This window comes from Pelophylax lessonae, assembly GCF_965119305.1.
Source record: "Pelophylax lessonae genome assembly, chromosome: 3".
In the NCBI taxonomy this organism is placed as follows: Eukaryota; Metazoa; Chordata; class Amphibia; order Anura; family Ranidae; genus Pelophylax; species Pelophylax lessonae.
Genome location: NC_138770.1, coordinates 620761456 through 620789062, shown reverse-complemented (window position 1 = coordinate 620789062; position 27607 = coordinate 620761456). Strand labels below are relative to the sequence as shown.

At 45.7% G+C, this 27607-nt stretch overlaps 1 protein-coding gene across 1 annotated transcript in view; it reads right to left on the bottom strand.

Annotated features, from left to right (window-relative positions):
- PTPN14 (protein tyrosine phosphatase non-receptor type 14) overlaps positions 1 to 27607 on the bottom strand; it is a 190021-nt gene that overhangs the window by 39747 nt on the left and 122667 nt on the right. The window contains exons 6-9 of the mRNA XM_082249758.1: positions 18669 to 18739; positions 16344 to 16431; positions 11271 to 11359; positions 2430 to 2517 (exon numbers count right to left, since the gene is read on the bottom strand). Coding sequence (XP_082105884.1) covers positions 2430 to 2517; positions 11271 to 11359; positions 16344 to 16431; positions 18669 to 18739 — 336 coding nt within the window. The remainder of the gene's footprint in view (positions 1 to 2429; positions 2518 to 11270; positions 11360 to 16343; positions 16432 to 18668; positions 18740 to 27607) is intronic.

Sequence of the window (27607 nt, the reverse complement as noted above, 5' to 3'; positions counted from 1 at the left end):
CAGTAACACTTTGGAGAAAACTCTTTTTTTTGTACCTGTGTGCAGAAAGCCAGCTCAATAAAGACATGGTCTGACCAGTTTGGTGAGGAGGAACCTAAGTGTCCTGCATAGAATCCGGACCTCAACCCTACTGAACACTTTGGGATGAATTAGGATGACGAGCCAGGTTTTCATATCCAACATCAGTACTTAACTTACTTACTCACAAATGGTCTTTGGCTGATTGGGCACCTGGGTAACTACCCTACTCCATCCTTCTTTGCCCCATCCACTCTCTTCCTCCTATCTCTGCGTCTTGCTTTATTTTAATTTCCTTTTCCACTCATTTCTTTGGATTGCATCACCTCCCACTTCCATTTATCCATACCATGACAACCTCACGACTTATAAAGCAGTTCTTTCCGGCCGTGTCCAAGTTCCCTAGATCTAAGGCCCCTGGCCTGGATGGCCTCCCGGTTGAATTCTTTGCCCAGTATTCGGAACTCCTTTACCCTAAATTACTGGCCCTATTTCAATCCCTGTTTGAGGATTCTGCCCTACCTCCTATGCGTGAGGCATTGATAGTGCTGAACCCAAGCCGGGCAAAGACCCGCATGTCCCGGAATCTTACCGCCCCATCTTGCTCCTCCAAGTTGATAAAGCAGTTCTTTCACAGATCTGGATTAGAGATGTTCACAACGGAAACATTTGTTTCATTTCAGATTTATTTGTTAAGTTAATCATTTAATTTTGTCATATTCATATTGTTTTGGATATGCAGGTTCGTTTTGTATATTCATTGTTCCGAATCAATTTGTATTTTGGAAGCAATTTAGGAAGATTGAATATATTTGTTTGAACGTGTGAATTTGTGATTTCGGGAGATTACTTATCCACTTGCCGACCACAATACGTATATACATGTTGTGGTTTACCGAGGTTATGTCTGAAACCAGCCATAACCCCAGTAATTTTGTTATTTCAGCCGACGGATCGTTTTCCGAAGCAGCTTCCCCCCCCCCCCGCCACCCCCCCGCCGGTGTTCCTCTTACCGCTTTTTTTACCCGCGCGCCTGAGAAATTATCTAACGGTGTGGACAGCAGGTCACAGAGGTGAACAAAGACTAGATCTATGGCCTTGGAGGACCTGAGTGATGTTCTGACATCACTTCTGGTCTAGGGTGAAGAGGAACACATTTTCTTAAGCAAAAGATCAAAAAAAATTTTTCTGATATTTTGCTTTTAAAGGTTAAGGAGAGATTTGGGGTCTTTTTGACTCCAGATCCCTCCATAAAGTGGACCTGTCATCCTTATTTCTATTACAAGTGATGTTAACATTCCTTCAAATAGGAATAAAACTATAAAAAAAAAAACCAAAAAGCAATAATAATGGACAGTGTAAAAAAAATAAGAAAAAAATAAAATGTGCCCCCATACCTCCGTGCTTGCATGTAGAATTGAACACATAAGCAAGTCATGCACGCATATGTAAACGGTGTTCGCACCACATGTGAGGTATCACCGCAAACGTTACAGCAAGAGCAATGACTCTAGTGCTAGACCTCCTCTGCAACTCTAAACAGGTAACCTGAAAAAAAGTTAAAGCTTCGACTATGGGGATTTTATAAGTATCGCAGTTTGTCACCATATCACAAGCTTGCACAATTTTAAAGCGTGACATGTTAGGTATCCATTTACTTGATGTGACATTTTTCATATCTTACAAAAAAATGGGGGTATATAATTATATGGGGGTATTTAAAAAAAAACGCTGCACAAATACCGTGTGACATAAAACAATTGCAACAATCGCCATTTTATTCTCTAGGGTCTCTGCTAAAAAAAATATAAATATAAAATGTTTGGGGGTTAGAAATAATTTTCAAGCAAAAAATACAGATTTAAACTTGTAGACAAAAAGTGCCAGAAAAGGCTTGGTCAGCAAGTGGTTTTGCACTCTTTTTGGGTTGGATGGAGGAGGATCCATCAGAATCTCTGAATCATAACAAAATAAATGGAACTATATTTCTTATTAATTTTTTATGTTATAAATCGAGGATTTTGATTGATCCACCTCCATCCAACCCAAACACATTGCTCAATAAACTCTTATTAATAAAATTCAGTGCATGGGAAGTTACAAGAACTTTGGATTTTTGGTGGGATCAACTAGAAAATATTATAATCCTGAAATGAGAAAACTAATGCAACCATCACATCTAAGGACTGGCAACCTGCAATATATACTTTTTGTTCTTGGGTTTGGATAGACTTTATGATCACACTAACACTTTGCGGCCGTTTAAGAGAATTACATTTAAGATTTCTGTTTTATCGAAACCTCAGACAGGAAGGCACTTTATCTGCAATGATACATTCTTCAATTCAGGAAAAAAAAAGGAAATCTGACAACAAAAAGGCAAATGTGGGAAGAGGCGATTGCGCACGTACCGTGTGAAAAAGGACACTCTCTTCCTTTCTGTTCAGCTCCAGGACAATTGCAGACTTGTTGTGTGTGATATTCCCAATGTCATTCCACCTGCAGACAAGATTTCAGGTTAGCTCTGCCAAGACACACATTCCGACATTCCAGAGTCACGCCAGCGATATCTCTATCCCACCAGCCTCCAGCTTGGCAAAGCTCACTCCTCTGATTGCCGTTTGGAGCCTTTCAAGAACTATTCATCTCGCTGTAGTTTGAAACATATCTCAGACGGACCAGGTCACAACATATAAATGTTCTTTTCATCCACTTGCTAGAGGGGAGATTAAACCAAAATATCCGTGTTTTGGTCTGGGTATAGATAAAGACCGGCTGGGGAGGACTTACTGCAACTTAAAAGGTGGTAGCTGTAGTCTTTTTTTTTTTTTATACAGGATTTTATACAGGATAAACATACCTACATTACAACGCTGTATGGGTTTCTTAGAGAAGTAGGCTCCAAGTCACTCCGGGCTCTGGATCAACTACAAGGCAACCTAGGCAGGACCCTAGGGCCAGGGAAGGCAGACTTCGACCAGTCAAATGTTGTGGAACTACAAGACCCATGAGACATTACAAGGTTCTGACAGCCACAATCATGACTCCCAGGAAGCAGAGGCATGATGGGACTTGTGTTTCTGCAAGGAGGAGTTTACTTTGATGCTTATAAAAAAAATGGAATTTTTGACTTACCGTAAAATCCATTTCTCTGATGCTCATTGACGGATACAGCTCCTAATCTTCTTAACCATTGAGTTATACTGCAACCCTACAGGACTAGGACACTAGGCAGAAAAATTGGATTTTTGTACTTACCGTAAAATCCATTTCTCTAAATTCATCGATGGACACAGTGCTCCATAAATCATAACTACTGGGTTATATTGCCTCCTCCAGGAGTAGGACTAGGCAGAACAAAAAATACCTGGTTATGCCCATGGGCCGTCGTCAACTTGGAATATAACCCCCCTCTGTGCTGTGGGTAATCAGTTTTGTAGCAAGCGGGATTAGAAGTATCATAAAGGGGTGGGAGTTGTGTCTGTTGATGAACTCAGTAAAATTGATTTTACGGTAAGTACAAAAATCACATTTTCTCTTTCGTTCATCGACAGATACAGCGCTCCATAAATCATAACTGCTGGGGCGTCCAAAAGCAGTGCCAAAAGGTAAAAAGAGGGATGGGGAAAATAACCCAAGGCTAAACATAAGTGCCCTTAAAGAGGAAGTAAACCCTCCTCCGCAAGTTGTACCTATAGGTAAGCCTAAGATAAGGCTTACCTATAGGTACTGTAAATATCTCCTAAACATGTACCGTTTAGGAGATATTTACCTTACATGCAGCCAGTGACGTCACTGGCGCATGCGCTCTGAAGGAACGGCCGCTGGTGCTGTTCCTTCAGAGCCCCGTGCCGTGACCGTCGGATCCCGCACGCGGGAGTGACGTCACCGCGGCTCCGGCCAATCAGATGGCCAGATGCCACGATCCCAGAAGACTGGCGACTGAACATGTCGCCCGTCATAGAGGTAAGCGGGAAGCACGGCGGGGGCTCGTTCTAAGGTAAGTATTTCATAATGAGCTAGTATGCGATGCATACTAGCTCATTATGTGTTTCTCTTTCAGGGTGAAAAAAAAAAAAAAAATTGGGGTTTAACAGCCCCTCTTAAACAACAGCCTGCAAAACTTTGCAGCCAAAAGAAGCCAAAACATGTACCTTATAGTATTTTGTTAGGGTATGCACAGACGACCAAGTGGCCGCCGTGCAAACTTACGATATTGATGCCTGAGGACGGAAGGCCCAAGAAGCACTCAGCGCCTGAGTAGAATGTGCCATGACAAGGAAATGTGGAACCTGACCTTTAATGGAATAGGCCTGAGTCACCGTCTGTCTGATCTCCCTGGAGATGATAGCCAAAGAAGCGGCCAGTCCTTTTCTTGGCCCGTCCGTAACCACAAAAAACGAGTCTGACCTCCCAAAGGACTCAGTAGCTACCACATCCAAGGTATGCAAAGCAAATTTTTTGGGATGAGCCAGCTTGGGACACAAGAAAGGCAACACAATGTCCTCATTCAAATGGAAGTCAGGGAAACTTTGGACAGGAATGATGGACATGGACGAAGACCCACTTTATCCCTATGGACCACTAAATAGGGACTGCGACAGTATAATGCCTCCAATTCCGATACCCTGTGGGCCGAGGTAATAGCCACCAAGAATGTCACCTTCTGGGATAACTTAGACAAGGGAACTTAGACTTATGCATATCAAACGACACAGACCCGTCCGTGGCTACATCAGCCACATCCTTCATATTTTAAGTCTTACGCACTGCAGAGATAAGCGTGTCTACGACCATGAAGGAATCATCCTCAATATCGGCTGGATCTGGGGGTGTGATATTAAGTCCCCCTGGGTGGGCCGCGTCCACGGCAGCATCAGATGAGACAGACTGAGCAGGGAAAGACTGGGCCTTTGCCCACACGCCACTTCCACCCGGGACACTAAGGACTGCCATCAGTGCAACCATGGGAAGCTGGGGTTCCGAGGGACCTGCCCCCTCTATGAGGGGGTCAGTGGGGGAGATGTGAACCTGAGGCTCCATAAAGAAAGGAAGACCTTGCAGTACAAAAACGATCTTTTGGTACCACTTAAGGATCCCCTCAGGGCTCAGGGTACCTACCAGCAGAGAGAGCGAGAGATAACAGGGACCCTCTCGACCAGAGGAGCGAAGAAAATTTCGAACCCAACATTATCATGGACGCCATCCCTGTTCATATGTCCCGGGCACAGGAATAGGAATACTGAAGAGGAAGAGCTTCAGCATCCCCACGAAGCTTCAGTCATCTGCAGCATCTCCCGGACTAAGGAAAAATGGCCCCCGTGACATCATCGGGCTACACAAACATGGCCACCAACCGGAGACCTGAAAGACTAAGGGAAAATGGCCACCATCAGCCACAAATGCTGCAGCATGCTGATGGGATCTTCCCTGCACCCTCTGCAATGCTGCACCCTCTGCAAGGGACCCCCACGGAGGTAGTACACATGTTAGGAGAAACTCCGCTGTGCACTCTGCACCAGGACCCACACTGCAAACAGTAGGGCATGCACCTAGGGGTCTCCTACACTGGGACCCTCTAGACTGCCAAGGCAGGACACCCACTATCCCAGGACCCTTACAGAGTGGGGATAGCGGAGGAAGACCCCGGGGGTCTCTGCTGCATTCTCTGCCCTGGGACCCCCACTAGACTCCAGGTCCAGACAGGGGGGAAAGGGAGTGGGGGAAGCCCAGCTCACTGAGGCATTTAAGGTTCAGAGGAGCGAACCTGCAGGCAGGTCCGATCGTCCCTGGAGGTTACTCGCGTCCACCCCAAAAAAATGCCTAAAGGGGAGAGGGGGGACTGTACTTACCCTTCCATGGTGCGGGTAACGCTCCAGACAGAATCCTCGCCACCGAAATAGGGGAGCTGTCGGCAACACCCAAGCCCGGTAGTCTGCGACATGAGGGGTGGGAAGCTGGGAACAGTGAAAAAGAAATTCCCAAGGATAAACTATAGCCAATCAGGTAAAAAGGAGCTCAACCAAAACAAATGGAGCCCGTCTGATAAAAACAATACACCCTCAAAGAGGACCAGGTCATCTAAAAAGCACCCTGCAAAACCTTGCGGCCAAAAGAAGCCTCCACAGATGCCAACACATCCACTTTATAGAACTTTGTGAAAGTGTGCACGGATGACCAGGTGGCCGCCTTGCAAACCTGCATCACTAACGCCTGATGACGGAAGGCCCAGGAGGCACTGAGCGCCTGAGTAGAGTGCGCCTTGACAGAGAAAAGAGGGACCTGACCCTTGATGGAATAGACCTGAATCACCGTCTGTCTGATACATCTGGAAATGGTCACAGAGGAAGCAGGCAACCCTTTCCGAGGCCCATCCGCGAGCACAAATAGTGAGTCTGACTTCCTAAAAGACTCTGTGACTGCTACACCCTAATTGCCCTGACCACATCCAAAGCATGCAAAGCAATTTCCTTCGAATGTTTTGGCCTGGGGCACAGGGAAGGCCACACAATGTCTTCATTCAAATGAAAATCAGAGACAACCTTTGGAAGGAACGACAGACAGGGGTGAAGAACCCCCTTATATCCGTGAACCACCAAGTAAGGTGACCGACAGGATAAGGCCACCAATTTCGACATTGCGCAGAAGTGATAGCCACCAAAAAAAACACCTTCTGGGACAACGTAAGCAGGGGAATCTCCTGAAGATTCCCAAAAGGAGGCTTCTGGAGGACTGAAAGTACCAAATTAAGGTCCCAAGGCGGCAATGGAAACCTCACCGGAGGAGCCAAGTGCCGAACTCCCTGAAGAAAAGTACGCACCAAGGAGTGTGTGGTCAAGGATCATTGAAAGAAGACTGCCAAGGCCGACACCTGGCCCTTGATGGTACAAGCCAGTTTCTGCTCAACCCCCCATTGAAGGGAGGTCAAGATCCGAGCCAGCAAAAAAAAGCGAGGATGAACCCCAAGAGACTCACACCACGCAATGTACATCTTCCACGTACGATGGTAGATCTGCCTAGAAATAGATTTCCTAGCTTTTAACAGCGTTGGAATCACCGACTCAGACAAACCTCTATCCATCAGCACCTGGCATTCAACAGCCAAGCCATCAAAGCCAGCGACTGTAAAGCAGGATGGAAGATTGGCCCTTGGGACAGCAGATCCTCCCTGAGAGGAAGCTTCCAAGAAACGTTGGCAGCCAGCCGCACCAAATCGGCATTCCAAGCTCGGCGAGGCCAATGCAAAGCCACCAGAATGACTGGAATCCCTTCTGCCTCGATCCTGTGTAGAAGTCTTGGTAGAAGCTTGTGAGGAGGGAAAGCGTAAATCAGACAATACTAACCCCACGGGGCCACCAATGTGTCTGTGGCGTCATGCAGGGATGCCATCACCATGCGATCGGACTCCATTCTGAACTTCTGCACCATGAGGTCCATTAGCGCCATGAGGTCCAGAATTGGAAGCACCTGGGAACTGTAAACAGGTTTGAGTAAAACCCTTAAAAACGTTCCAAAGTCGGAACCGGGACAATCTCCACTTGAAATAACAGCTCTTGCACTGCCCCAGAGACCCTGTAAGTGGTCCGGGGACAGGCGCAAGTTGGAAGGAGAGAACCTTTCCGGAGGGTAAGAACGAACCTCAATCTTGTAGCCGGACCATATGACTTCATCCACTTGTCTTGTACCAGGGAAGTCAACGGGTCCGGAAACCAGCAAAGACGTCCCCCCACCCCAATTGCGGGTAAAGGTGCACCTACATGCGGGAAGGAGCCTTGTCCGAGGGTCTGGAGAAACCCGCTCTCAACTTGCCAGACCAAGTTTGTGCTTGGATCCACCAGAGGAGGACCTGAAAGGCTTTGATCCCTTGTCAGTCACCCCTGAGGGATGAAAAAACTTCTTATGAGCCAAGAAGGATGGCCCACGTCTACGACGAGGGTCCTTGCCCTTACTAGCCTGTGAAGAAAGGTACTTTTCCCCCTTGTGAGACCCTTAATGATGTCATCCAGGGTGGCACCAAACAGGCGATCTCCTTGAAAAGAAAGATCAGCCAAGGCCTTTTTAGAAGTCTGGTCCGCAGACCAGCATTTGAACCAAAAAATACGCAGAAGGATGACTGTCGAAACAGAGAGCCTAGCAACTAGGTGAGCGGCATCACAGATAAACTGCGGCCCCTGGACCAACTGGTCTGCCAGCTAAGCAAAGGCAAGGGGGAGCTGCTCCCCCTCCAGGTCACAGCGTAAAAACTTAGCCCACACGGTCAGAGTTTGCGACAACAGGGCAATGGTGAATAGAGGCCTCAATGCGGAACAAGCCACAGTGTACATATTGCGGGACACAGCCTCTGCCTTCCTGTCAGCCACGACGTTAAAGGTCGGAGACTCTTCAACCAGAATCACGGCTGCCTTGTTTAATCTTGAAACCGGAGGGTCCACCACCGGTGGAACAGTCCACTTTTTAAGAAGGGACTCCTCATATAGGGGTACAGCATAGCAAATCGCTTAGGGAGCACAAGGGGATGTGTTGATCATTCCCACTCTTTAGCGACAATTCTGTCAGAATAGGGGGAGAAAGGAAAGACCTTTGCTGCTCTGGATGGCTTCTGAGTGCCAAAGGGAACCAACACCTCCGTCGCAGCTTCAGCTGCGTCCTCCATCTTTAAGATCTCACGTACAGATACAATCAGTGCGTCCGCTAGCACCTTTTCGTGCAAGGCTACAGGAGTGGAGGAATCATCCTCACTATCAGAGAACTCAGGGCGCGTGGTCGCAGACCGAGCAGAGTAACCTACATCAACGGCGGCGGAATTAGATTCAGAATCTGAAGAGACAGATGGGTAGGGGAAGGCAGGGGGTGCTTTTTGCTAGCCCGTCGCCCAAAAACCACCTCCTCCGCGACACGAAGGACTCCAGAACCGCCATCAGTGCATCAATAGATGGTTGGGACCTGGAGGGCCCCGCAGCCTCTGAGAGGGGATCAGGTGGGGAAATGTGCTCCAAAGACTCCATGAGTCAATAGGGGGACCCCACAAAAAAGGTGTAAAAAAACACTGCTAAGGGACACCCCCACTGCTCCGGCAGCACCACCCGGTCGCCAGTAACAGAGCACCAATCGATTCTCAGCAGAGAGGGAGAGGACCCCACCAGACTCACCACCTGCCAGAAACAGCCACCTGCAGCCACCAGGACTATCTGCACTCCACGTGTGGCGATCAAGAAATTAAATGATCCAGGAGTCAGCACCAGGGGATAAGGAGGGACTCCCACCGTCTAAATCGCTGCCCAGAGGGATCCACTGTCATGGCTGCCGCTATTTTCAATGGCAAACCACCGCAAAATGGCTGCTAAACTACACCAACATGGCTGCCATGCAATCGGCACATAGGCTATAGCAAAATGGCAGCCAGGCGTGACACCACGAGGCTCCCAGGGACCCAGGAGGGATCCCTAGACCTCAGAAAATGGTGCAGGAAGGGGAACCCTGGCAAGAGCCCCCACCGGGTAAAGTCCCCCCCTCCACAACCAATCACCTGGTCGCCGGTGGCAAAGCACCCTGTCCCCACCCCAGGAGGTGGACCAGACCACCCCACAGCCCCAGCATAAGTAAAGAAAGGGGGGGGCGAGATGGCCCACAGGAACCACCAGACCGATGAGGGGGGTGCCTAACGGGAAGGAGGGGAACCTGGGGGTCAACCGTCCCATGGAGGGGCCCACATCCACCCCAAAACCCTCCAGGGGAAGAGGGGGGATAGTTACCATACCAGGAACCAGGCAGGCACCGCTCCAGACAGAACCTCCTCTCCATCGAAATGGGGGTGCTGTTGGCCAGGAGGAATGCTGCGACTTGGGCCGAGACCCGGTCGTATGCAACCTCGTGAGGCATTTTACTTGCAGGCCAGCCCCCGTTTGGTGGGGCTATATCGTGGCCGACCAAGTGCGGAGCTGAGGTCTGCGTGCACTCGCTGGCCAGACTGGGGTGACCACTGGCTCTAGATTATCCAGCCCATCGCTCAGTCCGGCAGTTGATTGTATATCCCACAGGAAAAAAACAGGATAAAAAAAATCTATCCAAAAAGAAAAAAATTGCCAGGACCAAATATCCCAGCAAGGAACTAGGTCCTTACTCCTAACCAGGCAGAAAAAAAACTGAGTACCTGTAGCAGAGAGAGGGAGTATACCCCCTGGGACTGCCCATAGGCATATCCAGCCTTTTTTTCTGCCTAGTGTCCTACTCCTGTAGGGTGCAGTATAACCTAATGGTTAAGAAGATCAGGAGCTGTGTCCGTCAATGAACAAAAGAGAAAAACATATTTTTTCTGTTTTAGCAATCACTTTTCAAAATTACATGTCATAAATATATTTAGTGAACTGCAAGGGGTAGGAAACCTTTCAGAGGTTGAGATCTACCTGAGTAACATGGAGGAAATTAAAGATCCCCCTGGGGCTGCATCGTCATCTGTTTTTGGGGGGGAAGCCCCCAATAAAAATACTGCATGAAGAACATTTAGGGTGTCACAGTAGTGTGGTCTGCTCTGCTTAAAATTACTCTCAAAGGCACCCCCCCCCCCCCACACACACACCCACACACACAGACGTGGTGTCCTCTGCCACCTTTCACCCCCCCATAAATGTTCTCTGTCTGCCCACTGTAGTGTTCTCTGACTCCGCCAACACATGGTAGTGTCCCCTGCCACCCCCCCCCCCCTTCATGGCAGTGTCCTCTCTACCCCCCTCCCCCACACACACACACACACACACACACACGTACACAGTAGTGTCCACGCCCCCCCCCCCCGCCCCGCAAAGAGTGATCTCTGTCCCCGACAAGTAGTGGCATTTGACCTCTTTACAAGCAGGTAGCTCTCTCCTCCCTTGGGGATGTTGTTCTGTAATACTCTTCATGAGATTTGTAGAATGTGTTTTGATAGCATAGGCATCTATAGACCCCTTTTATGTTATTCTGGGAGACCATCAATCTATTAAATCCTGTTTCTTGAGTTAAGCGTTTTTTTTTTCTGCCAATGAATGATCAATAGTATATTTAGCAGGCCAAAAGAGAGCAAGTAAGAGAAGTTCATTATTAGTGTTTCCATACACTTCTACTGGAGTTTGAATCTGACCGGATGAAACCTGGAAGCTGCAGTAGGGGGGAGGCATTTACTTTATTACGAATCACTGCTTGTCCTGAAAATACACGCTAAGATCCTGAAATACGAATACATGTACTGCCTAACAAATCTGAGTATTCTCTCTTACCTGTAAGAGGCTGATGATTTTCCATGACTGTCTCCAACACAAATACCCATGAAGAAGATACAGAGGGTGACATCATTGCTGTGACTGTCCTATAAACACAATGCATTAAGCAAAAAACTGTGAATTCCACCAAAATCACCCAATAGTGAACACTCAACAACCAACAAACCACCAGCACTTTGTTAGATTTGGTATGCAAGCACAAGACCGCCTTCCCCATTGTACTTGTCTGTTACAGCTGGGAGGTCTCACTATACATGAATGAGGTGTGCTAAGCCTTGCTGAATTACCAATAAGCTATCAACTTACCCTTGGTGAGCACAGCTATTTAAAGTGTTTGTAAACCCTTATATATACCCAGTGAAGTGACTGGCCTCACACAGAGATGAAACAAATCCTCCTACATAAGTTGCACCTGTTTATCTGTAGTGTTCTCTTCATCCGTTCAAAGTCCAGAAAGCTTGTCTAAGCTGTCAGAAAAAAAGGGGCGGGGTGCTGCAATGACACACTGCAAAGCTCAGTAAGGAAAGGTCTGAGAGCTGATTGGAGGGAAGGGACACCCTCCCCTCCAAAGAGCACACAGGAACAGAGCTGAGGCTGTCAATGTGCTGAAGGTCCCTTCTGTCACCTTTTTTCTCTTGGTGTCAGGAAAACTTGTCAGAAGTGACTCATGCTGATAGAGGAATGAAACAGCAGACAGAAATGACAGTGCTTTTAACTGAAACAGGTACATACTATAGAGGGATAGGCTTTGTTCATATTTCATGTCTGAGGTGTACAACCATTTTAAGCGTTCACTCACACAGGCGTGTGGTAGGAGCAGGTGGTTTAGCCACGATTTTACTGCCCTTCATTCGCCCTCCTAAAAACAGAAATGAAGCAGCACTGGCACTTAACTACATCAACGCAAATGAGTAGGGCTTTGCCACAACCACGTGCATTTCACGCAGTATGTCAGCATTTTGAGGGTTAAACCAGGCAGTATGGAGACAACATATAGCCTCTGCACTGCTTGTTAAACGTTCTCTGAAAGGTGATCCATCATAGATTGCTTTTCATAAGGGTGGCAATAATAGTTCCATGTGTGAACAAGCCCTAATGGAGATGCAAGTATATAGGCCGCTGAATAGAACGTTTGGATCTTCCAATAAGCTAGGCTTAATAATGGCTTTTAGAATTTGTTCTTTGGGGAGCTTAGTGAAGGTCGACTGCCTGCCAAGAGCTGTGCTTAACCGTGCATCTGAAGAAGGTCTAAGGCTAGGTTCACAATATTGTGACTCTATGCGGGTGCGTTCGTGTGGGCACATGGGCTACTGTACCTTTGGGAAACGCAGGGAAAAGGTCCCCAAACCTTTTCCAAAAATGCACCTGCAGGGCAGCCGCAGGGAACTGCATGGCTTCTCGCATCTGAAAACATGCTGCATTTTCAGATGTGTGGGGTGCCATTAAGAATAATTGGCATCCCCATGTCTGGTAAAGAACAGCGCATTTCAGCTGCGGGTGCAGGAATGTGTGCGATTTACATACACTCCCGCACCTGCAATAGTATGAACTTATCCTAAGAAGTTAGGATTCAATCACAAATCGTCACTGAATACATTAACAACTTAAAGCTGAACTCTAGGCAAGTAAATAAAGTACAACCTAATAAAAGTCCGCTGTATTTATAAATAATCTATATATATATATATATATATATATATATACACACACACACAGTGGGTAAAATGTATTGAACACATCACCATTTTTATAGGTAAATATACATGACATTTTCGCCACATCTTTAACAACATATGCAATCCATACATACAAAGGAACCAAAATAAATACATTCAGAAATTAATTTAGGTGTAATAAAATGGAATGACACAGGGAAAAAGTATTGAACACATGAAGAAAGTGAGATGAAAAAAGGCATAGAAAGCCAAGACACCAGCTGAAATCTAGCAGTGATTAGAAAGCAATCCTGCCCCTTGTCAGTGCAAACAATATCAGCTGGTTCAGTCTCAACTGATGGCCTATTAACCACTTAAGCCCCGGAAGATTTTACCCCCATTCCGACCAGGGGGTATTTTGCGATTCGGCACTGCGTGACTTTAACGGACAATTGCGCGGTCGTTCGACGCTGTACCTAAACGAATTTGGCGTCCTTTTTTTCCCACAAACAGAGCTTTCTTTTGGTGGTATTTGATCACCTGTGCGATTTTTTGATCACGCGCTATAAACAAAAAAAGAGCGTCAATTTTGCAAAAATAACAATATTTTTCACATTTTTTTTATATGAAATTCCCCCCCAAAAAAAATGTAAAAATCAAAATTTTTTAACATTTTCGGCCAATTTGTTTTATGCTACCTATGTTTGGTAAAAAAAAAAAATCGCAAAAAGCGTATTTTGATTGGTTTGCACAAAAGTTATCGCGTTTACTAACAAAGGGAAAGATTTTTGTCATTTTTGTTGTTTTTTTTTTTAACGCGTAATGGCGGCGATCTGCGATTTTTTTTGCGGTACTGCGACATTGCGGCGGACAGATCGGACCCTTGACTGACATTTTTGACACTTTTGGGGTTACCAGTGACATTTCTACAGTAATCAGTGCTATATATATGCACTGTTACTGTAAAAATACACTGGTAGTGAAGGGGTTAACTTTATTTGGGAGGGAGGGGCTGTGTGTGTCCCTAGGGGCGTGCTTTCTACTGTGATTGGCTGTGGCTTCAGCTGTAAGGACACTGATCAACGGATCTACATAGTAGATCCATGTGATCAGTGTCTTTGCAGCGAGGAGAATGACAGGCAGCTTGTTTACACAAGCTGCCTGACATTCTCCCTCTCCCCCGCCGATCGCCGAGTGGCCGGCGGACATCGGGTCCGCTGGTCACACGCGCGGGGGGGTCCGTGACCACGCGGGGGCGCACGCTCGCTCCCTAGACCCTCACAAGCAAGCAACGTAGCCCTACGTTAGTTTGCCTGTGAGGGGCTGACCGCCGACGTAGATGGTCGTGCGGCGGTCGGCAAGTGGTTAAAAGGTGTCTGATTACCAAGATGTTACACAAGAAACATCTTATGATGGGTAAAAGCAAAGCGCTCTCTCAAGACCTTCGCAACCTTATTTTTGCTAAACATACTGATGGCTTTGGTTACAGAAGGATTTCTAAACTTTTCAGTGTTCCAGTGAGCACTGTTGGGGCCATAATCTGGCAGTGGAAAGAACATCATTTCACCATAAACTGGCCATGACCCAGGTGCTCCTCACAATATTTCTGATAGATGAGTGAAAAGAATCATCAGAAGAGTTGTCCAAGAGCCAAGGACCACTTGTGGAGAGCTTCAGAAAGACCTGGAATTAGCAGGTATAATTGTTTCAAAGAAAACAACAAGTAATGCACTCAACCACCATGGTTTGTATGCACGCTCACCATCCAAGACTCCATTGATGAAGAAAATGCACATTAAAGCTCGTTTAAAGTTTGCTGCACAACATTTAGACAAGCCTGTGAAATACTGGGAGGAGAATATAGTCTGGTCAGATGAGACCAAAATCCAACTCTTTGGATGCCATAATACGCACCATGTTTGGAGGTCAAATGGCACTGCACATCACCCCAAAAACACCCCCATACCAACAGTGAAGTTTGGAAGTGGAAACATCATAGTGTGGGGCTGTTTTTTTTTTTGCATATGGTACTGGCAAACCTTATATCCTTGAAGGAAGGATGAATGGAAAATGTACCAAGACATTCTTGAAAAAAATCTGCTACCATGTACTAGGATGATGAAGCTGAAATGAGGGTGGACATTTCAGCAAGACAAAGGATCCCAAACACAAAGCCAAAGAAACGCTGAATTGGTTTCAAAGAAAAAAAATAAAGCTGCTAGAATGGCCCACCCAATCATCTAACTTGAATCCGATAGCAACGCTATGGAAAAAAACTAAAGTTCTTAGAAGAGGCCCACGGAACCTTCAAGATTTGAAGACTGTATGTGTGTAGGAATGGGCCAAAATCACACCTGAGCAATGCATCCAGTTCATTTCTCCATACAGGATGCGTCTTAGAGCTGTCATTACCAACAAAGGATTTTGTACGAAGTATTAGATACATTTCAGCTAGTGTGTTTAATACTTCTTCCCTGTGTCATTCCTTTTTATTACACAACTTATTTTTGCACCCATTTGTTTTGGTTTATTTATATATGGATTGCATGGGTTGTTACCAACATGTGGTGACAATTTCATGTCAATAGCACCTTTAGAAATGTATTTATCAAGAAAAATGGTGACGTGTTCAATGCTTATTTTGCCCTCTGTATATATTTATTTATTTTAGGTACCTAAATTTGTCTTGGTATCCACCTCCTGCAATGCCTCTATAGGACTAGGAGAAGCAGCACAAGGCTCATGCTGATAGCACAGGGCATAATAGCAGAGGGATGAGCTTATCATTGTTCAGCTTGTCCTTCACTGTCCAATCACAAGCTGGGGGCGGGTCCATGACACCTGGAGAAAGGGAGTTATAGGATGCTGGCAGCTGTTTACCCTGGAAGACCAAGGATCTAACAAAAAAGCACTGCCGGGGACAGCTCTGGATTGTAGGTGTATATTACAGCAAAAGTTTTTTTTTATTTTTATTTTTTAAATGATATCTTTTAATGAGTTAGTGCCGGTTCACATTTGTGCAATGTGGGAATGCTGCGACTATACAGCGTGTTCCCGCATCGCATCCGCACCCCTGGCAGTTCACACTGCCATATGCGATGGGGGTGTCAATTAGAAGTTAACGACACCCCCAGATCAGATCGCATATCGCAGTGCGATCTGAGAGTCCGCACAGAATCGGATTGCACTAGTGTGAACCACCATGCGATCCGATTCTGCTGCGGACCAAAAGAAGGGTCCTGTGCCAGTTGGGTGTGATTGCGGTGCGAATTCAGCCATGCAAACTGTATGGCTGAATTTGCAACGCACAGAGATCGCATGTAATTTTAGGAGCAGTGCGCTCCGAATTACATGCAATCTCTGTGATTGCACTAATGTGAACCGGCACTTAATAATTTCTGCTTTAAAGACATACCTTGACATGGAAACACTCCTGTCCGTAGCCATCCAACTGCTGAACTTCCTGGATGTACAAAACTTTGGCTTCCTCCGGTCTCATCCCACTACAAGTGAAAACAAACGTGGCAGTGTCATCCCACACACATACACACAAGACAATAAAACCGTGCACAGACAGAACAATAAATATTTTACTATTTCATTCCAGCTACACATATTCTCCCTTGTCACAGCAACAGATGGCTCCTCCAAATCTGGACCGCTATACAGCCACAAAGAACAACTGCATGCAGACTGGAATATAAAACAATTGAATCTTCTAGAGAATGACAGCAGAACAGCAAAAAAATAAAAAAATAAAAGCATGATTTTGTTTCTTTATGTATTCCTTCAAAAGTCATGAAATCCTATCTCAAAAGCAGCTAGATTAAATACCTGAAATCTATCTTTATTAGAGACTGGACTGAACATAGGGATTCCCAGCTGACAGGCGAATGTAAACAAATGGGTGGGAATGATGGCTGATACGTTAATTAAAAAAAAAATAAAAAGTGTGGGATCCCCCCAACATTTATATCAAACCTTTATCCAAGGTGGCAGCCTGGCTCATCATGAATGACAGCTTCCTCCAGCTGAACAGAAACAAAGAGGTCAGCTATCCAGGTGACACCATTAACCAAGTATGGCAATGACCATTTTTGGCCAGGAACATCAATGACCAAATATATTAAAGATCATATTTGGTCAATTACATTTATGTCACTTGGGACATTCCACCCCTTTGTTTGCATTCACCTGTCAGCTAGGGACAGTCATTCGTGAAAAAAAACTCTACTGAGCTTTTTCAAGCAGCAGTGTGCAAGGGGCCTTATAGAGACTTTAAACAGGGCAGTGAGAACTTCAATCGTCCCTGTGCTGTGCACCTACAAAACAAAGCAACAGGTTCACAATAACCACCCTCTCCATGCCACATCAATTCTGACCTTCCTTTCACTCCATTGCTGCCTGGAATGAAAGGTAAGCTATGAGCAGGGCTATGAACTTTCCCTATCACTGTTACATGGGTCAGGCGCATGGTTCTCCGTACCTGAAAGCATCAGAAATTTTCCTTCGATTCTCAATGACAGCTTGTGTTGGAGACTGCGCTGGACTGACTGGGTTGGTCACTATTCGCATGGGCAAAAAGGAAGGAATGCATTCTGGTGGCTGGTGCCCAGTGATGGATGGGGGCAATGGGCCCTCTCGGGGATTGAGCTGCTGCCTTTTCTGTGTGACCCTAACCACTTGACGACTGCCTAACATACATTTACTGAGGCAAAGTTGCTCTATTGTGCGAAATCTTGTACCTGCACGTAATTTCATGCAATAGCCACTAGGTGGTGCAGGTGCGCTTCCGGAGGCACGATAGCGCGAATTGGACAGACCCATGTCCGTCGGCCGCCCACGATCATTCCCGAGAGAGAGGCAGAACGGTGGTCTGCCTATGTAAACAAAGCAGATTGCCGTTCTGAAAGGGGAGAAGATAGAGATCTTGTGTTCCTAAGCAAGAACACAGATCTCTGTCTTCCCCCAGTCACAGCAACCCCCCCTCAGTTAGTAAGCACTCCCTAGGGACACATCTAACCCTTTGATCGCCCCTGATGTCGGCCCACGATCATTCCCGAGAGAGAGGCAGAACGGTGGTCTGCCTATGTAAACAAAGCAGATCGCCGTCCTGAAAGGGGAGAAGATAGAGATCTTGTGTTCCTAAGCAGCAACACAAATCTCCGTCTTCCCCCAGTCACAGCCCCCTAGGGACACATCTAACCCTTTGATCGCCCCTGATGTTCAATCACACAAGCAGGAAATGATGTTTCTAGGGTGTGGTCAGTACACATTCTGTGTACAGAACAGCTCCAGGTAGCCATATTGCATTGCATTTTCAGAAAATTACTGCGGCTGCAAAGGAAAGGCAATTTTTAATAACATTCAATTACAATATGATTTGTGTCGCAATTATATACGCTATATGGTTTTTTCTTTATTTGCTACCCCCCCCCCCCCCCACGAAAGTGGAGTTACCCTTTAAACTAAAAACTTTTGCTTTGGCATGGAAAAAGCATTGCATTGTTTTGTCAGGCTGGCAGTAGGGGTGTCTGCTATGTACTCTGATAGGTGGGAGGAGGAGGTATTTTGAAGGACCTGCTGGAGGGAGAAAGCTCAGTGGAGTGCATCGGAGGGGTGATTTTTTTACTTGTATTGCAAAGAAATCTTGATATGTAAAGTGGGAAGCAATGCCACAATCCCCAGACAAATGCAGCCACATATATCAGAATGCATTGTACATAGAGTGTAAGCTCACCTTACAGCTTTGTGCTCTAGAGCCACTTTTAGCAGCAGTTCTTCTAGTAAGGTGGCATCCTGGGTCCAGCCCTGTGGTGAGACAAAACACTGACTATTATCCTGCAACAGGAAACATGCATGCACTCCAACACAATACAAATAAAGAATATATATGCCTAATTTTAGCTTGGATAAAAATTAAATAAATGGATCCCCCACGGCATCCTAAAAATAATATATCAGCTTCAGTTGCTATACTCACCCGACCACTCACACTGCAGACTCACTGATTAACCACTTAACGGCCGCCCGCTGCAGTTTTACTGCAGCGGGTCGGCTCGGTCTCGCGGGACGACATAACTGTATGTCGCTTTGCGGGACCGCTAGTGGGGGCGCATGCCCCTTCACCACAGGTGAAGCCGATAAGCAGGTCCGGTGGCCGTGAATGCCACCGGCCACCCGCAATCGCTCCTTTTGGAGACAGAACATAAACAAAGAAGACCACTTTTCTGTCAGTTATGAACACAGGGATCCTGTGTTCCTCTTATTTAGGATCACAGGTCTCTGTGTTCATGCATCAAAGCCACCCCCCCCCCCCCCAGTTAGAAAGCACCTCCTAGGGACACATTTAACCATTTGATTGCCCCTGGTGTTAACCCCTTCCCTGTCAGTGTCATTATTACAGTAACAGTGTATATTTTTAGCACTGATTACTGTAGTAATGTCATTGGTCCCCCCAAAAGTGTCAAAAACGTCAGTTAGGTGTCCAATCTGTCCGCCACAATGTTGCAGTCCCGCTAAAAATCACTGATCGCCGCTATTACTAGTAAAAAAAAAAAATTAAAAATTACAAATCTTTCCCCTAGTTTGTAGACACAATAACTTTTGTGCAAAACCAATGAATATACACTTATTGGGATTTTTCTTTACTCAAAATATGTAGCAGAATAGAAATTGGCCTAAAAATGATGAAAAATTTTGATTTTTGATTTTTTTATTGGGAATGTTACATAGCAGAAAGTAAAAAGGGTTTTTTTTTTTTACCCAGAATTGTCGCTTTTTTTCTTTTCTTTTTATAGCGCAAAAAAGAAAAAAAAAAAAATCACACAGGAGATCAAATACCTCCAAAATATGCTCTATTTGTGGGGAAAAAAGGACATCAATGTTATTGGAGTACAGCGTCGCACAACCACGCAATTGTCAGTTAAAGTAGTGCAGTGCCGTATTGCAAAAAAATGGCCTGGTCATTAAGGGGCTAAATCCTTCTGGTTAAGTAATGTAGCCCCGCTACTCTTCCAGGTTGGGTGATGCCCAGTGTCATCCTACCCATTTCCTGAGTCCAGTGTCAAGGCTCCACCCCCCACTCTGGGCTCACAGGATGAATGCTGCAGACAGAGATGCCACGTCATTACATGGTGTTGCTCTCTACCCCATCTAGGATAAGCCCACAGCTTGAGGAAAAAGAGGGCAACTAAGATGTCCCAAGACCACCTTGAAAACAGCATATACATAAATAGATTGTTTTGTAGAGGTTGGAGAGATGGAATAGAACCCAAGCCCAAAGTTGGGTATTTTGGGATCATTTTGTCCCTTAAAGCGGTAGTAAAGGCCGCTTTGTGATTTTTACCTACAGGTAAGCCTATAAGGCTTGCCTGTAGGTAAAATGAATATCACCTAAATGTGCACTGTTTAGGAGAAATTCACCCAGGGTGCAGCCAGTGACATCGGCGCATGCGCTCTGAAGATCCGGCAAACCTTGCCGGAACTTCAGAGCTTCATTCCGGAGCCAAGGGCTCCCGTGCGCATTTGCACGGGGGTGACATCTTCGTGGCTCCGGTCAATCACACGGACAGCGGGCAAACCTGGAAGGAAGACCGGAAGAAGATGTCAGCTATCTCAGGGAAGAAAGTGTGCCGTTGGAGTGCTTTGTTCTAAGGTAAGTATTTCATAATGTTATAGTATGCGATGCATACTAGCACATTATGCCATTGTCTTACAGGCGTTTTTTTTTTTTTTAAATCAGCTGCGGTTTACAACCGCTTTAAAGTGAATTTGCAGGAAAACCCCTAATTAGCCTTAAAACTGTTCCCTCCTCCCTCCTAGCACCTATGCCAATTAACCTGTGCAAGTAAGATGTATATCCCTCCCAATTTTCAGGCTGCTGCGGTCCAGGCACGCAATTCAGCTCTCCTGTGTCAGTGAGTATCAGCTGCAGGGGAGAGGAGGGAGCTTCCTGTCCAGGCACAAATTCTCAGCTTTCATCGCTGTCACTTTGAATGATAATGGCGCAGTCATGCTACGTTGTACCCATATGAACTTTTTAATCCCTTTTCTCAAACAAATAGAGCTTTCTTTTGGTGGTATTTAATAATGATCGACCAATACCAATATTTTGGTCATCAGATATCGGCCTATATTTTCGGACGTGTAAAAATGTTTTTATTTTTTTTCCCCAGGTACTCCTTGTGGAGAGATCTGGGGGTCCCCAAACCCCTCCTCGGCACTGAAAAGCATTCCAAGTTTGGCTGTTTGGAATGCTGTCAGTTTTTTGAATTTGGCGCCGAGTACCCGGAAGTGATGTCATGACATCACTACTGGGTTTTTTACGTGGAGACCCCATCAGAGCCGAATGGGGCTTTGATCGGGTCTTTGGTGGCCGTGCAGGTAAGATGCCCGGGTCTCCCGTGGGACGGGAGAACCGGGCGAGCCGCAGAAGACGGCGGGAGGACACATCGGTTGTCATTACAAGACAGCCGACCGTCGGCTATGGACGCCGGTACCGGGGTGATGCCTCTAGCTGCAGGAATCACTCCGGTACAAGCACTTTCCTGGAATATCGGCAATATCGGTAACCTCAGGGGCCGATTCCGGCCTATCGGGGAAAGTGCATATCGGCCCCCCCGATAGATTGGTGGTGCCCATAAACGGTCGATCTCTAGTATTTAATCACCGCTGGGACAGAACATTTTGAAAAAAAAAAAAGTTTGTTATTTTCTGTGAGTAAATTTTGAAAATAAGTAATTTTTCTCCTTCACTGATGTGCACTGATGAGGTGGCACTGATGAGGAGGTACTAATATGCCGCACTGATGGGCAGCACTGATGAGCACTAATAGGCGGCACTGATGGACACTGATGGGCAGCACAGATGAGCACTAATAGGCGGCACTGATGGACACTCATGGGCAGCACAGATGAGCGGGCACTAACTGGCAACACTATGGGCACTGATTGTGGGTACTGATGGTGGGCACTGTTTTTGAGCTTTTCTGTAATCAGGGCACTGATGATCTGTGCCCTGATTACCTTTTCTGACAGTGTGAGGCGAGGAGAGCCCATAAACGGCACTTCCTCATTTACATGTAACCGGCTGTGATTGGACACAGCCAATCACATGGGTAAAGAGCCAAGTCATTGGCTCTTTACCAAGAAAATAAGGATGACAGCTCCTCTTTATGGAGAGATCTGGGGTCAAAAACCTTTAAAAGCAAAAGATTTTAACCACTTCTGGCCCGCCTACCGTCAAATGACGGTGGAGCGGTGCGGCTATTATTCTGGGACGCCGTCATATGACGGCGAACCAGAATAGCCCTTCTCGCACGCCCGTGGGGGCAGGCAGTGCGGTGATCGTCCTTATTTCTTTTACAAGGGATGTTTACATTTCTTGTAATAGTAATAAAAGTGATAAAAAAAAACAAAAAAATAAAATGTAAAATAAATAAGAAAAAAAATACTTTAAAGCGCCACCAGCCCTCCATGCTCGTGGGCATAAGTGACCACATACATAAGACATGCAGGCATATGTAAATGGTATTCGCACCACACATGTGAGGTATCCCTGCGGACATTACAGTGAGAGCAAAAATTCTAGCTCTAGACCTCCACTATAACTCTAAACAGGTAACCTGTAAAGGCGTTTAGAGAGTCACCTATGGAGATCTTTTAAGTACCGTAGTTTGTCGCCATTACACGAGGGTATGCAATTTTAAAGCGTAAGTGTTAGATTACTCTACGTAACCTCATCTTTCACATTCTACATATATACTATGTGTTTTTTTTTTATTTATTTTTTTATTTGTTCATTAAAGTGTATTTTTTAACAAAGAAATAATACTTATAATACAGGAACACACACATTGGACATGATATACTAAGAGAAGGGAGCTCCGGCGGGTCACGGAAGCGCCGAGCAGCGATGTAACGAAGGTATTTGGCACAATTATAATACAGGAACACACACATTGGATATGATATACCAAGAGAAGAGCCCTCCGGCAGGTCATGGAAGCGCCGAGCGGCGCTGTAACGAAGGTATTTGGCATAATTATAATACAGGAACACACACATTGGACATGATATAATACTAAGAGAAGAGGACTCCGGCAGGTCACGGAAGCGCAGATCGGCGCTGTAACGAAGGTATTTGGCACAATTATAATACAGGAACACACACACATTGGACATGATATACTAAGAGAAGAGAGCTCCGGCAGGTCACGGAAGTGCCGAGCGACGCTGTAACAAAGGTATTTGGCACAATTAGAATACAGGAACACACATTGGACATGATATAATACTAAGAGAAGAGAGCTCCGGCGGGTCACGGAAGCGCTGATCGGTGCTGTAACGAAGGTATTTGGCACAAATATAATACAGAACACACATTGGATAGGATATACTAAGAGAAGAGCGCTCCGGCGGGTCACGGAAGCGCCGAGCAGCGCTGTAACAAAGGTATTTGGCACACACACATTAGACATGATATACTAAGAAAAGAGAGCTCTGGCGGGTCACGGAAGTGCCGAGTGGCGCTGTAACGAAGGTATTTGGCATATTTATGATACAGGAACACACACATTGGACATGATATAATACTAAGAGAAGAGGACTCCGGCAGGTCATGGAAGCACAGATCGGCGCTGTAACGAAGGTATTTGGCACAATTATAATACAGGAACACACACACATTGGACATGATATACTAAGAGAAGAGAGCTCCGGCGGGTCACGGAAGCGCTGATCGGCGCTGTAACGAAGGTATTTGGCACAATTATAATACAGGAACACACATTGGATAGGATATACTAAGAGAAGAGCGCTCCGGCGGGTCACGGAAGCGCTGATCGGCGCTGTAACGAAGGTATTTGGCACAATTATAATACAGGAACACACATTGGATAGGATATACTAAGAGAAGAGCGCTCCGGCGGGTCACGGAAGCGCTGATCGGCGCTGTAACGAAGGTATTTGGCACAATTATAATACAGGAACACACATTGGATAGGATATACTAAGAGAAGAGCGCTCCGGCGGGTCACGGAAGCGCTGATCGGCGCTGTAACGAAGGTATTTGCCACAATTATAATACAGGAATGCACACATTGGATAAGATATACTAAGAGAAGAGCGCTCCGGCGGGTCATGGAAGCGCCGAGCGGCGCTGTAACTAAGGTATTTGGCACAATTATAATACAGAAACACACATTGGACATTATAGAATACTAATAAAAAAGTGGATTCTAGGATTTTACAAACACTTTTACTCGGTTCACACAGGGGATTCCTGACAGGCAGGGAGGGAGAGCAGACAGCACATTACATGTTAAGACCTACCCCAAAAATAAACATTACCGTGTCTTTTGGTGCCAAAATTAATTTAGGATCCGGTCTTATTTTCGGAGAAACGCGGTATATTAAAGTCAGCAGCTACAGTATTTGTAGCTGCTGACTTTGAATTTTTTTTTCACAGCTGGAACACCCCTTTAATGTTATGCAGAATTCAGGATCAACTCCAGCCATGGCGCTAGGCTAAGACAAGGCAGGCGTTCTGCAGAATCTGCATCTGTGATAGTACTACAAGTCCCAGCATAACTACTGGATTCAAACCAGAAAACAAAAGCGTAGGACTCTCACAAACTCGCAGTCTGCTCTTCTACCAAGAAACACCTCCGCTCCGATCGCCTTCAATACACGTCTGAAGCTCTGCCAAGCGTAGCTGACAGATTGAGCAATAAAACACAGAGGGAATGTAACATAACGAGACCACAGTGTGACAGAAGGCTTCAGAAAGCAGTGCCTGGGGCGATGGGTATTGTGCTCAGCAATCCTCTCCAGCCCTTCCCCTGAGGGCCTGCACACAGTATTTGTGGCTGTCACACAAGTATGTGGAGGGAGAGGGATCAGAGCGATAAGCAGAAAGGATACAAGTCTGTACAACTGTCACTTGCACAACCCAACTCCGCCAAAACTTTCATGCAAACTTCTGGAGAGCTGCGCCTTTCATCAACGCTGCCGTGTTTACTTTCCGCCAACATCACAAAAGACACAAAGAGAACACCAAAGGTGTCTGCAAACAGACCGATTACTTACACAAACAGCGATCTGTTCTAATAAAGTGGACCTGTCAGGAAATTTACATTCCTGACATGTCACAATATACTCACCGGCCACTTTATTAGGTACACCTGTTCAATTGCTTGATAACACTAATTGATAAGCAGCCAATCACATGGCAACAACTCAATGCATTTAGGCATCTAGATGTGGTGAAGACGACTTGCTGAAGTTCAAACCAGGCATCAGAATGGGGAAGAAAGCGAATTTAAATGACTTTTACATAGTTACATAGTAGTTGAGGTTGAGTAAAGACAAGTTCAACCTGTGTAGGTGTGTGTGGGCGTATTCATTTCCAATACCCCTGAATGTTCTGATCCTTGAGATGTACGAGTCTCTTAAAAGTAGCCATAATCTCTGCAGAAACCACTTCTTGTGGTAGAGAATTCCACAATCTTGTAGCCCTAACAGTAAAGAACCCCCCTGCATAGTCTGAGGTTAAAACGCTTATCCTCTAATCGTATTGTATGTCCTCGAGTCCTCATGCAATCCTCATGCAATCCTTGTGACTGAATATTTTTTTTTCTATGCTGAGATCACCGTTGAGGTATTTATAAATTGCTATCATGTCCCCTCTCAGGCATCTCTTCTCCAGGGAGAATAAATCAAGCGATTGCAAACGCTCTTCATAATTAACCACTTAAGCCCCGGAAGATTTTACCCCCTTCCTGACCAGGGGGTTTTTTGCGATTTTTTACTGCGTGAATTTAACGGACAATTGCGCGGTCGTGCGACGCTGTACCTAAACGAATTTGATGTCCTTTTTTTCCCACAAACAGAGCTTTCTTTTGGTGGTATTTGATCACCTGTGCGATTTTTTGATCATGCGCTATAAACAAAAAAAAGAGCATAAATTTTGCAAAAATAACAATATTTTTCACATTTTTTTTATATGAAATTCCCCCCCAAAAAAATGTAAAAATCTAAATTTTTTAACATTTTCAGCCAATTTGTTTTATGCTACATATGTTTGGTTAAAAAAAAAAAAAAAAAAAAAAAAAAAAAATCGCAAAAAGCGTATTTTGATTGGTTTGCGCAAAAGTTATCGTGTTTACTAACAAAGGGAAAGATTTTTTTCATTTTTGGTGTTTTTTTTTTAACGAGTAATGGCGGCGATCTGCGATTTTTTTTGCGGTACTGCGACATTGCGGCGGACAGATCGGACCCTTGACTGACATTTTTGACACTTTTGGGGTTACCAGTGACATTACTGCAGTAATCAGTGCTATACATATGCACTGTTACTGTAAAAATGACACTGGCAGGGAAGGGGTTAACTGTATTGGAGAGGGAGGGGTTAAGTGTGTCCTAGGGGCGTGCTTCTAACTGTGATGGGACATGTCTACTATTGTAAAAACAGAGATCAACGGTTCTACATAGTAGAACCGTCTGATCTCCATTTTTACACAGGGGAGAATGACAGGCGGCTTTGTTTACATTAGCCGCCTGCCTTTCTCCCTCTCTATCGACGATCAGCGAGTGACCGGCGGACATCGGGTCCGCCGGTCACACGCACTGACTGCTTGGTGAACGAGCCGCGGCGGGCGCGCGCTTGCCCGCTATTGGCTCACAAGCCGGTGACAGGCTAGTGATGTATATATACGTCACTTTGCCTGGCCGGGGCTGACCGCCGCAGTATATGTACTTGCGGCGGTCGGCAAGTAGTTAAGGTCCTCCAATCCCCTAATTAGTTTAGTTGCCCTTCTCTGGACTCTCTCCAGCTCCAACACATCCCTCCTGAGGACTGGCGACCAGAACTGGACAGAATACTCCAGATGCGGTCGGACCAGAGTTTTATAAAGTGGAAGGATTATAGTTTTATCTCTGGAATACATCCCTTTCTTTATGCATGCTAATATTCTGCTGGCTTTGGCAGCTGCCGCTTGACATTGCATGCTACTGCTAAGTCTATCTTCTACTAGAACTTAGAACATGACATGGTTGTTGGTGCCAGACGGGCTGGTCTGACTATTTAAAAAACTGCTGATCTACTGGGATTTTCACACACAACCATCTCTAGGGTTTACAGAGAATGGTGGGAAAAAGAGAAAATTTCCAGCGAGCGGCAGCTGTGTGAACAAAAACTCCTGGTTGATGTCAGAAGAGAATGGGCAGACTGGTTGGAGATGATAGAAAGGCAACAGTAACTCAAATAACCACTCCTTACAACCAAGGTATGTAGAATATCATCTTAGAACACACAACATAGTGAACCTTGAAGCAGATGGGCTACAGCAGCAGAAGACCACACCGGGTGCCACTCCTGTCAGCTAAGAACAGGAAACTGAGGCTACAATTCACAAAGGTTCTCCAAAATTGGACAATAGAAGATTGCCTGGTCTGATGAGTCTCAGTTTCAGCTGTGCCATTCAGATGGTATGGTCAGAATTTGGTGTAAACAACATGCAATCATGGATCTATCCTGTCTTGTATCAATGGTTCAGGCTGGTGGTGGTGGTGTAATGGTGTGGGGAATATTTTCTTAGAACACTTTAGGCCCCTTTGTACCAACTGAACGTCATTTAAACACCACCACAAGCACCTTTGGGATGTGGTGGAACAGGAG